This window comes from Zonotrichia leucophrys, chromosome 5, assembly GCF_028769735.1.
Source record: "Zonotrichia leucophrys gambelii isolate GWCS_2022_RI chromosome 5, RI_Zleu_2.0, whole genome shotgun sequence".
NCBI lineage: Eukaryota > Metazoa > Chordata > Aves > Passeriformes > Passerellidae > Zonotrichia > Zonotrichia leucophrys.
This window is the reverse complement of record NC_088175.1, coordinates 54,194,275-54,207,118: the sequence shown is the minus strand read 5'-3', so window position 1 is coordinate 54,207,118 and position 12,844 is coordinate 54,194,275. Positions and strand designations below refer to the sequence as shown.

Sequence of the window (12,844 nt, the reverse complement as noted above, 5' to 3'; positions counted from 1 at the left end):
GCCTTCTCTTTCCTCATTAGCCACAGCTCAAATGTCAGCAGCAAATCCTGATTTCTCAGGCTGGCTTAGAAAGCTACTGAACCCACAAAAAACCCACCAGCCAACAAACAAACCTGTGAGAGGACCCCAAGACAGACAAAGAATTTGGACAGATCTGCTTTATGTATTTTTTTTCCTACATCAAACTCCACAAAGAAGCTCAAAAGGCTTCAAAAATCAGCTCAAAAAAAAGGCAAGTTCTAGTGTAATATAAAACAGAAATAGAAATTCTTACAACAGAGGTATAACACAGCCTTTCTTGTCCACTATGTCCCCCCAGGCAGGTCCCCAGAACCCCAGACTTCAACTCTGCTAACTAATTTCCAGGTGACAGCAAGTCTGCTTGGTGCTCTTTGTTCCCTTAGGAATATGAGTTTTATCTCTCTCCTCAGAGGCCTGGATGCCTCTTCTGCTCCTCAGTTCCATCTCCTGAGCAGAACAGGTAACAGGCACCAATCCTGTGCCTGCTGCACCTTTGTGAAACATCCCTGAACTTGGAAAAAACCCCAAACTAATGGACAAAACTGGGACAGCCCCTCAACTTCTGTTTACCTGCTAAGCCTAATTTTTCACCTCTGCTTTTTTTTTTTTTTTAACTCATTAGTCATCTTTAATGTTTGTCAGCTTAAAATGAAAACAAAAAGGAAGAAAGGTTTACATTAGAGTTTTGTTATCATGCCTTAGTGGCATCTGGAGAAATAGTACCCTTTCTTGATGCATGATCTACTGCAGGAGAGAGCACAATCACAAAAGAAAACAAAATTTGAGCAACTGATTAAGATTTGTATCTTGTATTACCCTGAGTAAATTGGTATAGCTTAAAAAAACCCCCAGAATTGTACTGATAAGAGAATTTGCTCTTTAGAGTTTTATATATTTTTGAAGCAATACCAGCTCTGTTTTCTCTTGTATTTAGTTGCTAATGGACCTAAAATCTCTTTACAGCAGGTAATGCCACTGCTACACATATTTTACATCAGCCCTACTAGGGGGAATAGGAGAGCACTCAGCAAGAACAACTCAATCCCTGCTGCATTTCCCTGCAGCCAGGCTCAGGAAACTCTCTTTTACTTTCTGCTGTGCAGAGAGAACTTAGCATAATGAACACTTGAGATCAGCCTGTTCAGGGTAGGCTTCCCAAAAAGAGATGGAATAACTCGGCATCAATCTTATCCATTTCACTTCTCCAGGGGGAAAAAAAGATAAACTCCTCTTTTAAATGGGTAAAACATCTGCTACAAATGCAAACAGAAGATCATAAGACTGCTGGTCTCATTGATCATTTCCTAATTTGCATTGTACATTCCTTTCTGTAATAGTGGGATAATTTGTACAGAATTACAAGTTGCAATTATTTGTAAAATTGGATAGATGTGAGAAACAGCTTTTGGAATGTCTTAATGGGTACTGGTGAAACCATGAACTCCATAGCCATGAACCTCCTGCAAACAACAAAAGAAGCAGAAAGTTTTAAAAAAGAGCTGTAAAGGAATTGTATATACAGACAGATGCCCAATGAAACAAGAGGTGTGTAAGATGGGTCAAACTTTATGTACTGATTGCACAGCTACTGAAGCTCTCACTGCATTCTGAAATTTTACTAAATGTGAGAAGAAAAACAAACTATTTTGCTGAAGTCAGACAACTAAAACAGAGATCAATTAAAGAGATTAAAAACAGGGCTGTAAATAAAATGAGATGCTGCTTGAGAAAAAGAGTGGGAACACCCCAAGGGGCAAACACATGGAACATTGGTGTATATACACATATAATTTCAAAAAGGGATGGAGAAACCAGGCACAAAGTAACCTGGATGGGAGTGATGAAGATTGGTTTACCAGAAGAAATTTTCAGAGATAAATATTAAGTGTTTTGTATACACACAGGAAAGGTCCATCACAGCTGGAAAGGAAATATTTAGGGAGTTTCACAGACTGTGAGATAGAATAAGGATATTCCAAACAACTCCCTGATGAACATGTAATGAACTGAAGGAATTTATATCCAAGGGAAGTCAGCAAGACTTTCTTGTGTGCATGTGAAACTCAACAGGAACAAAAAGAAAGTGAGAAAATATCCTGGCAGGAATTATCCTATTTCAAATCCTCATTATTCTTATTTTAAAAAGAAATCTGGAAGGTTTTTGAAAAAGCCCTTTGAAAGTTTTAACTCCAAAATCATTTGTGCCTGACATTTTTTTTGTCAGCATGGTGGATTTACAGCAATAATCTGGAAGCTTTTTCTGACAGAATTATGGCCTGTTCCAACCTTTAGCTTTGGTAGACACATATCACCCGTAAATTGGCTTAAACATACACACACATGCCAGTTTTGACTGCATCTGCTGCATTTGTGAATTCCAGCTAACCTTGGGAGATGCACAGGATCAAATCCTGCGGTGCACGTGCCTGCCAAAGGAAGCCAAGCTGATCTCACTGGGCTAATGAATGCCTAAATCCAAAAACAGAGAGGCAGCTGAACGTCTTGAGCAGCTTAAGCCACACAATACCCAGCGTGACCACAACAGCAAATGTAAGAAATGTGCAAACCACCACCTGTTATGCACAACACTTTATTTCTGTACTCTCCAAATTAGTGGATCGTGTACTCCCTACTTAACAACACTACAAAGCATGCAGAAAAGATTGATCTTGTAAAATGATGAACTTTAAAAACTGCAGTTGCAACTGACAGCATCTGTAATTAATTATTCTAAATTTTTATCCCTTGGACTAAAATTTTGTTAGCAATATGAAAGAGACATAAAGCTTTAGGTCAAAATAATCTCTCTTTATCTCTCTGGTCCAAATAAAGCCACAGAAGAGCTTAAATGAATGACAAAATACAGCAAAAAAATGCACAGTGCAATGTTCTTAAGTACAGCTTTGCACTACATCAACAATGATCATTATTTTCAGTGGGGGAAGAGCTAAACCCTAGAAATGTGGTTTTAAACAAAAATACGTAAATTGCAGTTTGTGCTCAGCCTCTACATATTGCACATCAAAGCTGGTACAGAGCTGCACAGCCTCGAGACTGAGTTTAAGCAGATCTGCTGTTATGACAGCAATAATTTTGGACTTACATTTCTAGGTCTCTGAATTGTCAGTGTAATTAAACTCACACAAATTAGTTTGGAAAGGAATTTTCCAGAAAGCTATCTGGGGCAACATGTGGCTGATCATTTGTACTTGGGGCACTAAATGTGTGGATCACAAAAATACCTAACAATTCAGTATTCTACCATAGTAAAACCCTAAAAATGTCATTATTGTAGCACAGGTTCATGGGGGTTTTAGGATTAATAACCCATAAATCTCTTACAGCAACACCTCTGCTTAAGCAGTCAGAGCTTCTGGTGACAAATGTAAACTGTGGCCTGTACAAAGATTTTGGGTAAGCATAAGGAAAGCATAATTAGAAAATTATTTTCCCTCTCCCCCCATCTAGGAGAAATGTGCAAACCCCATTGAAATAGGAGGTGTGACAAATGCAGTGATCAAGATTTAGTGGCAAAACCAGTCTGTATGTATAAGGCCTTAATTAACCTACTGCTCTTCATCAGCAAAACTGGCACTTAGGACAAGAATTCAGGTATAAGGCAGACTGTATTCAGTCTAGGCATCCTAATTTTCCAAGGTCATTACTCTTCAGGCCGTTTTCAATGACAGATATTTTTGTTATTCCCAGTTGAAAATAACCTGTTTTCCTTATTGTTCACTGGACACTTGCATGAACTGTGTGGCTGCAGAGATAACTGATTCCTGATTCAGTTAGCATGTTATTCTAACTTGCAGCATGTCTTTACAAATGGACTTGCAACGACTTCAGGAAATAAGTATTATATTTATATATGTGTCGTATTTGAGTAAAAACTTTTATATATATGTCATATTTCAGTAAACACATTTTTTTCTGTTAAATACAAAGAGGTGTAGTTGGCATGAGTCTACTTAACACAGCGTTACACATTGTTGTAGTTCCAGGGTATGAGGCAGACCATAAACAACAAACATTTGGTGAAATTCCCACATAAGGGAGGACTAAAACCAAAATGGGAATGGAAGCTGCCACTTTCCACGCCTGTGGTGAATCTGGATGCAGAGGCCAAGAAGGGCTGGGAACCACCTTCCCCTGGCCTTTTTCTCATAGGCTTGAACCATTTCTGCTCCCCACAGTGTGCAGGGGCAGCCGTGGGACAGCAGGGGAGTGAGGTTTGGTCACAGAAAATCTCATTTTTGGCTGCTCAAGGCAAAGTGCAGCTGCTCTGCATGTCTGGAAAATAGAAACTGATCTCAGCGGAGCAGGGCTCTTTCATATCTGAAGAGTATTTAACATGACTGTGTTCCAGCCTGATCAAAGCTCAGTTTTATCATGAGGAAAATCTTTGTAGTTGTCCTTTTCTCTGGTTCTGAGGAGTAAGTCATAACTTAACACCTATAATTCTTTAGGTTAGCTGCAAAAGAGCAAAAATGCATTCCAGGAAAATGTTACATGTGGTTATAATAAATTAAAATCTTTACTTTTATTTAAATTGATTTATCTTAATTATAGTTTCAAGTCATTATTAAGTGCACAGGTAGTCCCTTTGCTGTGAACATGATTTGCTCTTTTCTACAATTTGTTTCAAAATTTAGTTATCTGTTTAAAACAGATTTCCAAGGAGAAAAACAACATTAAACTCCTCCAGTACGACAGAAAAATCTCTGAGAGCCTCTTTGTTTAGAGGGAATTAAACTAGCAGAGCATTTTAGAATTCAAGCAACAGGAAGTAATTGTTTTTACCTTCTTCAAACTTGTTCTTGACTTTTCAAAAGAGAAAATGAATACCTACTTTTAGTCTTAAATACATGACATCACTGTATTTTTTTCAACTCTTGAAAAAGCACTTTGGTTCTCAAAACCTAAAGGAACTTGGGCCTCACATTTGCTCATTCATTTCACCTCAAAAGAGGAAATATGATTTACACTTGTCCTCTATCCTACAAAGTCTTGCACTAGCAGGGTACATTGAATACTATCAGGAAAAGAAAATTTAAAAATATGGAGAGCAACAGCTCACAGTGAGGAAAATAAAATGAAAAAACACACTGGAAGTTATTTCACCCACTCAAATGTTTTTCATGTCTTTAAAACTTGCAAATGCTTTTTAAATTTATCTAGATGAATCGAGATGTATTTAACATCCTGATGAAACTCCACAGCTTGTTATGCTCCTGGAAAATTTGGGGAGTGAGGTGGGAATAAATCAGGAAGCAATTTAAGGTATAAAAATTTTAAAACACCTTTTCAAGGAACCAAACTACTTACTGAAGACAGGTTTTGTTTTTCAAGTCAGTTCTGAATTAAAGGGAAACTTTCTGAGGTACAATTTAATTGCAAGTGTTAACTTTCTAGGCAATGAGCAGCCTACTGGAACAGCCCTCCACAGAAAACCTGGGCTCTCACATCCCACCAGAGGGATGGGAGGCCACGCTAAAGCCTCTTTGCCTTTCTTTTCTTTGTGCTTTTCTCTGTCCTGAAGCTGAAAGCAGACATGAAAAAGTAAAGTACTGATTCATAAAATGCTTAAATTCTATTGCAAGACAATAACTGCAGTTTCTCATACATTTTTTTCTTCAATATCCATCCCATTTCCACTCACAGATTTTTTAATTTCTTGACTGTCAACTATCTTCACCTCCTTCAAGTACTTAAATCTGGCTTTCTATCACTGTGAAATAATTATCTCATACTTATGACCTGTAAAGCACTTTATGCCATCACTATGCCCACAATGTTCTTCATGTATTCTGTTTTAGCATCTATTAGTCAATTTTAAAGAATGTAATTAAGAGTATTATAAGACCTTGATGGCTCATCCTCAAAATGTGCAACCCAAAGCAACAGAAAACTTTACTTTTTATTTATATTTATATAATTTTTCCACTACAAAATTAATGAAAAATTCACTATGATTAGTAAATTTTGTTAGAACCTTTATTTCATAAACAGCTTTTTTGTCCTTAATCTCCTTTTAATGGTCAGTCTCTCTATCAAGATTTTCTGCTTTCACGATTTTGCTGTTGTTTTTTTTGGTTTACTGGATTTCTCTTTTTTGACACATTCAAGAAATTCTTCTGCTCATTCCTCCTCCACAATATTTGCTTTATCATGTATCATGGGGTGATATTGCGTGATCTTGAGTGATTGTTTTCAAATGCCCATATGATAAACATTGTTTTTACTTGAATCTCTCTGAGAGGTCCATCTGACTCTCCCTTATGAATGTATTACATACCTGATGTGTTCAGACTTTGCAATTCCCCCTCACAAAGCCCTTCAGTGATACAGAAATATTATTGACATTTTACAATGGAACAGAAAACGAGTCAGCTTATTAAGGTATCTAAATGCTTAAGGGTGCCTTTTGGGGATTTTCAAGGTTGCTCTGACATATAACTCTTATTGAACTAATTGAAGATTTTTCACTAAATGCCTAATTTGCATTTTTAGTTTTCTGAAAAGCTTTAAAATCTGACTCACTCGTGTCACCCTTGAAATCCAGTGGACCAGCCTGTTAAACCCAGATCTCATTAACCCTTAAACTCGTGCCCGAAGCACGTGCAGCACTCCCCAACACAGGGGAAAAACACTGAAATACCCTGGAGAACTGAAAATTAAAGATGCGGCACACACCACAGGCACGCACACAGCCAAGGGCATCAGATATCAGGAGAGGATCTCCAGGGATCTGGCTGCTCCGTGCTGGGGCTGAGGGGCACCAGGAGGCTGAGCTTGGGCACAGATGCTGGCACCAGCCTCAGCAGCCCCTCAGCTCCCTCCTTCCCCACCTAGGGCTGGGATTTTCCAGCGTGTCCTGACAGGGGCCAGAGCCAACATCCATGAATGGCTTCAGCCAAGGGTGCTGCAGAACTCTCTGTACCCACCACAGATCCAGGCAAGTGCCTACTTCAGTTCAGAAACACTTTTCAAAGCACATCCCCATGCTCTAATTCCTGCACAACACCTGGTCATGTACCTCATCAGCCACTTAATCATGCACTCTTCTCCACTCTGATGCTGCAGATCTTTTTAGATTGCTGTTTTGGGTGGCCTAAGAGCCAGTTACTCAGTTTGACTCTGGCACATCACCTTCACAGGTGCAGGGAGCTGGAGCAAGGGAAAGCTGCATCTTTTGCCCAGTTCTCCACAATCATGCCAGTTCCCCACAGTCATGCACTTTTCTCCACTTTGATGCTGTAGATCTTTTCGGATTGCTGTTGTGGGTGGCCTAAGAGCCAGTTACTCAAGCACATCCCCTTCACAGCTCGGGGTTGGGAGCTGGAGCAAGGACAGCTCCATCCTTCGCCCAGTTCTCCACAATCATGCACTTTTCTCCTCTCCTTCTCCACTCTGAGCAAGGACAGCTTCATCTTTTGCCCAGCTCTCCACAATCATGCCAGTTCTCCACAATCATGCACTTTTGCCCAGTTCTCCACAATCATGCCAGTTCTCCTCTCCTTCTCCACTCTGAGCAAGGACAGCTGCATCTTTTGCCCAGGTCTCCACAATCTTGCCAGTTCTCCACAATCATGCACTTTTGCCCAGTTCCCCACAATCATGCCAGTTCCCCACAATCATGCACTTTTGCCCAGTTCTCCACAATCATGCCAGTTCCCCACAATCATGCACTTTTGCCCAGTTCCCCACAGTCATGCACTTTTCTCCACTCTGATGCTGTAGATCTTTTCAGATTGCTGTTGTGGGCGGCCTAAGAGCCAGTTACTCAAGCACATCCCCTTCACAGCTCGGGGTTGGGAGCTGGAGCAAGGACAACTCCATCCTTCACCCAGTTCTCCACAATCATGCACTTTTCTCCTCTCCTTCTCCACTCTGAGCAAGGACAGCTTCATCTTTTGCCCAGTTCTCCACAATCATGCCAGTTCCCCACAATCATGCACTTTTGCCCAGTTCTCCACAATCATGCCAGTTCTCCACAATCATGCCAGTTCTCCTCTCCTTCTCCACTCTGAGCAAGGACAGCTTCATCTTTTGCCCAGTTCTCCACAATCATGCACTTTTGCCCAGTTCCCCACAATCATGCACTTTTCTCCACTCCTTCTCCACTCTGAGCAAGGACAGCTGCATCTTTTGCCCAGGTCTCCACAATCATGCCAGTTCTCCACAACCATGCCAGTTCTCCACAATCATGCACTTTGCCCAGTTCTCCACAATCATGCCAGTTCTCCACAATCATGCACTTTTGCCCAGTTCTCCACAATCATGCACTTTTCTCCACTCTGATGCTGTAGATCTTTTCAGATTGCTGTTGTGGGCGGCCTAAGAGCCAGTTACTCAAGCACATCCCCTTCACAGATCCATCCTTCACCCATCCAAGGAAGCTCCATCCTTCATCTTTTGCCCAGTTCTCCACAATCATGCCAGTTCTCCTCTCCTTCTCCACTCTGAGCAAGGACAGCTGCATCTTTTGCCCAGTTCTCCACAATCATGCCAGTTCTCCACAATCATGCACTTTTGCCCAGTTCCCCACAATCATGCACTTTTGCCCAGTTCTCCACAATCATGCCAGTTCCCCACAATCATGCACTTTTGCCCAGTTCCCCACAATCATGCACTTTTCTCCACTCTGATGCTGTAGATCTTTTCAGATTGCTGTTGTGGGCGGCCTAAGAGCCAGTTACTCAAGCACATCCCCTTCACAGCTCCATCCTTCACCCATCCAAGGAAGCTCCATCCTTCATATTTTGCCCAGTTCTCCACAATCATGCCAGTTCTCCTCTCCTTCTCCACTCTGAGCAAGGACAGCTGCATCTTTTGCCCAGTTCTCCACAATCATGCCAGTTCCCCACAATCATGCACTTTGCCGAGTTCCCCACAGTCATGCACTTTTCTCCACTCTGATGCTGTAGATCTTTTCAGATTGCTCTTCTGGGCGGCCTAAGAGCCAGTTACTCAAGCACATCCCCTTCACAGCTCAGGGTTGGGAGCTGGAGCAAGGACAGTTCCATCTTTCACCCAGTTCTCCACAATCATGCACTTTTCTTCACTCCTTCTCCACTCTGAGCAAGGACAACATCATCTTTTGCCCAGTTCTCCACAATCATGCCAGTTCTCCACAATCATGCACTTTTGCCCAGTTCTCCACAATCATGCCAGTTCTCCACAGTCATGCCAGTTCCCCACAATCATGCACTTTTGCCCAGTTCTCCACAATCATGCCAGTTCTCCACAATCATGCACTTTTGCCCAGTTCTCCACAATCATGCCAGTTCCCCACAATCATGCACTTTGCCCAGTTCCCCACAGTCATGCACTTTTCTCCACTCTGATGCTGTAGATCTTTTCAGATTGCTGTTGTGGGCGGCCTAAGAGCCAGTTACTCAAGCACATCCCCTTCACAGCTCAGGGTGGGAGCTGGAGCAAGGACAGCTCCATCCTTCACCCAGTTCTCCACAATCATGCCAGTTCTCCTCTCCTTCTCCACTCTGAGCAAGGACAGCTTCATCTTTTGCCCAGTTCCCCACAGTCATGCACTTTTCTCCACTCTGATGCTGTAGATCTTTTCAGACTGCTGTTGTGGGCGGCCTAAGAGCCAGTTACTCAAGCACATCCCCTTCACAGCTCAGGGTGGGAGCTGGAGCAAGGACAGCTCCATCCTTCACCCAGTTCTGCTAAGGAGACGCTGTCCTTCAGCACCACTTTTCTCCACATCCCTGTTCAGGCCTCTAGTGGCTGGAAAGGGAATGGATCAGCTGCCAGCCCTTTTTAAAGGCCGTTTTGCCGTTGTTAAGTCAATGAAACTCACTACAGACAGCAAGCCGGCTCTGGTCAGTGTTATTTATATTATTATTCCCTTTCACTGCGAGTCGTGTTGCTACATTTTGGAAGTCATGTGCACTCCCTTCTTACAGCCCAGCTAAACAAACCACGTGCACAGCCATACTGGGGTAAGAAACATTTTAATCAAAGAAATAGGAGATTAGGTAAATTAACAAATCCCCGACGCGGCCACCTCACAGATCCATTTCCCAAGTCAGGGTTTATGGGTTACATGTTGCCTGCCAGACCCTCTGAGACCGGCTGCAGCTGCAAAAAATAAAAACGTTCAGATGGAGGCCAATGGGAAGATGCTGCCTGCAGCGTAATTGCTCAGTGTTGTTGCACATTGGCTGGCAAAGGTTAGGGACTGCTGCTCTGTGTAATCGAGCAGGTTCACAACAACACCGGAAGGCTGTTGTGTAATAACAGTTCAAGCAAAACAGGTAGAAATAAACACATTTTTTCTTTTTTTTTTTTTCCTTTCTTTTTTTTTTTTTTTTTTTTAATCATCATTAGGTAGAGGTGAAAAATTTTTACTGAGCACGCCGTGTTTTAAAATCACTCCCAAACAGATGCCAGGTATTCTTTTTGCCTGAGGCTGATGAAAAAAAAAAAAAAAAGAAAAGAAAAAGAACCAGGTAGCTTCTGAAAGAAATCTGAAAAGCTATTATCAAGTGGTGGGGGTTAAAGTCTCCATATGCATTTCAAGTAGTTTTGTATCCAAAGCGAGCACTGATTTAAGCAGATGGCTTTGGAATCATGACCTGATACACAAATACATGACTGATCCTTTAGTAAATGAAAATTACAGAAAATCACAGGTGTCTGTCCTAAAATTACTGCTTATATGAACAAAGTAATTAAATCTGCCTATATGAACCAAACAATTAAGTTTGTCTACTTTTAAAGAAACCCTATCAAACATTGCATGAATCACTCCAATTTGAATATTTTAAGTAGTGAAAAGCCAGAATGGCTGCAAATAGCTTTGGATACAAGCAAACTGAATGATGGAAAATTCCTCATTCATTTGTTGTGACAGCACATCTTTTTCCTCCCTTGAGTATTTTTTTATTTAGTTTTACTTGTTTTCTCCAGGCCTCCAGCATATCCAAGGATTTGTCAGGAAGTTGCACTCTGAGTGTTACTTCGGAATACTGAATTACAGAAAAGAGTGCCATTAGACTGCCCTGTGCTAAATGGACTGATTTATTTCAGAGAATAATGAAGCAAGGATGACTGTGCTGTGATGACTTGCTGATCTAACAGCAAGGCTTCCCAGTAGTGCAAACGTTTATCAACTTCTCTCTTAACTCACTAAATTTCTCCCCATACTTAGCAACCTCAACTTGATGATGTAAAAATAAATATAATAAACGCAATTTGCCCTTCCCTGGCATCCAGAGACAAATCCTCAATCTTTTCTGCTTTTGTCCAGCTGGAGCTCAGCCTCCTTATGAGAAAGCTTCCTTAAGTTAAAGTTTTTAAGTAAGGCTGTTATGCCACGATGTGGAAGCCATAACCCTGACAAACACACACAAACCAACCCAGCGCGCATCCTGTGGGACCCGCAGCCAGCCCCACGTCTGCCACAGGAACGCGAGGAACACTCTTGTTAGCTTGCGACACACGGAACCGGCGAGTTGCGCTGAGCCGCGTTCCAGTCAGACCGAGCTGCGAGGCGCCCGGCCGCTTCACCCCGAGCTGCGGGAGGGCCGGGGGAGCGGCGGGGGAACGGCGGGGCAGCCCCGGCCCGCCGGCACTGCAGCAGAGCCCCGGCGGCGCCGGCCAGGGCGGCTCCGACCCGCTCCGGGCGCGAAGTTGCGCGCCCGCCCCCCGCGCTGCCGCACCCGCCGCGGGCTGGGGCTCGGGCTAAAACCCAGCCCGGCGGCACCGAGCCCGCACCGGGCACCGGCGTCCTCCCCTGGCAAACCCGCCCGGCAAACCCGCGGCCCCGGAGCATCCTCCCCGCCACCTCCTTCCTTCCCTGCGCCGGCAGGCCTCTCCCCGCGGCTCCGGCAGCCCGGGGATGCTCGGGGGAGCTCGCCCTCCTCCCGCAGCCGAGGCCGGAGGGAGGCCGCCGGTGCCCGCGCCCCCGAGGGCGGCGGCCGTACCTGAGTCGCTGAGGCGGGGCCGGGCTCTGTCCCGCAGGTAGTAGATGAAATCGCGGCAGTTCTCGTTCTCCACCGCCCCGACGGAGCACAGCTCGGCCAGCAGCTGCAGCGCTTTCTGGCAGATCTCGTCCTCCCTGTCGCCGGGCATCGCCCCGCAGCATCCTCGGGAGCGGAGCGGAGCCCTGCGGTCAGGCGCCGCGCCGCTGCCCGCCGCCCGCCTGCGGCCGCCGCGCCGCCGCCCGCATCCTCCTCAGCCGGCGGCGCCCGCCCCGCCGGGCCGAGCCGGGCCGGGCCGGGCCGGGCCGCCCGCCGCTCCCCGCGGTGCCGCGGCCGGGGGCGCACGGGGGTCCCACCAGTTGAACGCGAGGGCGGGGAGCGCCGGCGCCGCGGCCGCCCAGCCGCGCTGGCGCAGCGCTGCCGCCGGGGGAGCGGGCGGGGGCCGCCGCGCCCCTCTCCGCCCCGGGGGCAGGACCGGCCCGGGCCCCCAGCGCGCACGCTGCTCGGGGGAAACTTCAGAGGCGGCGCCGGGGCTGGCGGAGCGCGGGTCCTGACGGACAGCGCCCCGTCCCCCGCCTCCCCATGGCGGGCAGGCCCGGCCCTCTCCGCCCGCTCGTCCCGGGCCGGGCGCCCTTGCGGCTCGGTGCCCGCTCCCGCTCCGGAGCCGGCGGAGTGCGAGCGAACGCCTCGCTATCCGGAACGCGCGCTCTCGCAGCCGGCAGGGGAAAGTGTTAGAGATGCTCTTAGCCCGGGCGGAGCGGCGATCTTCGTTCCGCGGATTCGTACGGACGGGTTAATAAGAGTTAAAGCACGGCTGAGAAAGCTGAGGCACCTGAGAGCCAGGCAGAGCCGGAGGGGAGGGCAGGAGAGCC

The 12,844-nt window shown here is 45.4% G+C and overlaps 1 protein-coding gene across 3 annotated transcripts in view; it reads right to left on the bottom strand.

Annotated features, from left to right (window-relative positions):
* Positions 1 to 12,231, bottom strand: part of SYT9 (synaptotagmin 9) — a 72,105-nt gene extending 59,874 nt beyond the window's left edge. For 2 of the 3 annotated variants that reach the window (XM_064715686.1, XM_064715687.1), the window contains exon 1: positions 11,976 to 12,230. In XM_064715686.1, the coding sequence (XP_064571756.1) occupies positions 11,976 to 12,123 (148 nt within the window). In that variant the 5' untranslated portion in view covers positions 12,124 to 12,230. Of the gene's footprint in view, positions 1 to 11,975 lie in introns of all 3 variants that reach the window. The other variant, XR_010440652.1, reaches the window with a different exon arrangement.
* Positions 12,232 to 12,844: the final 613 nt, after the last annotated feature.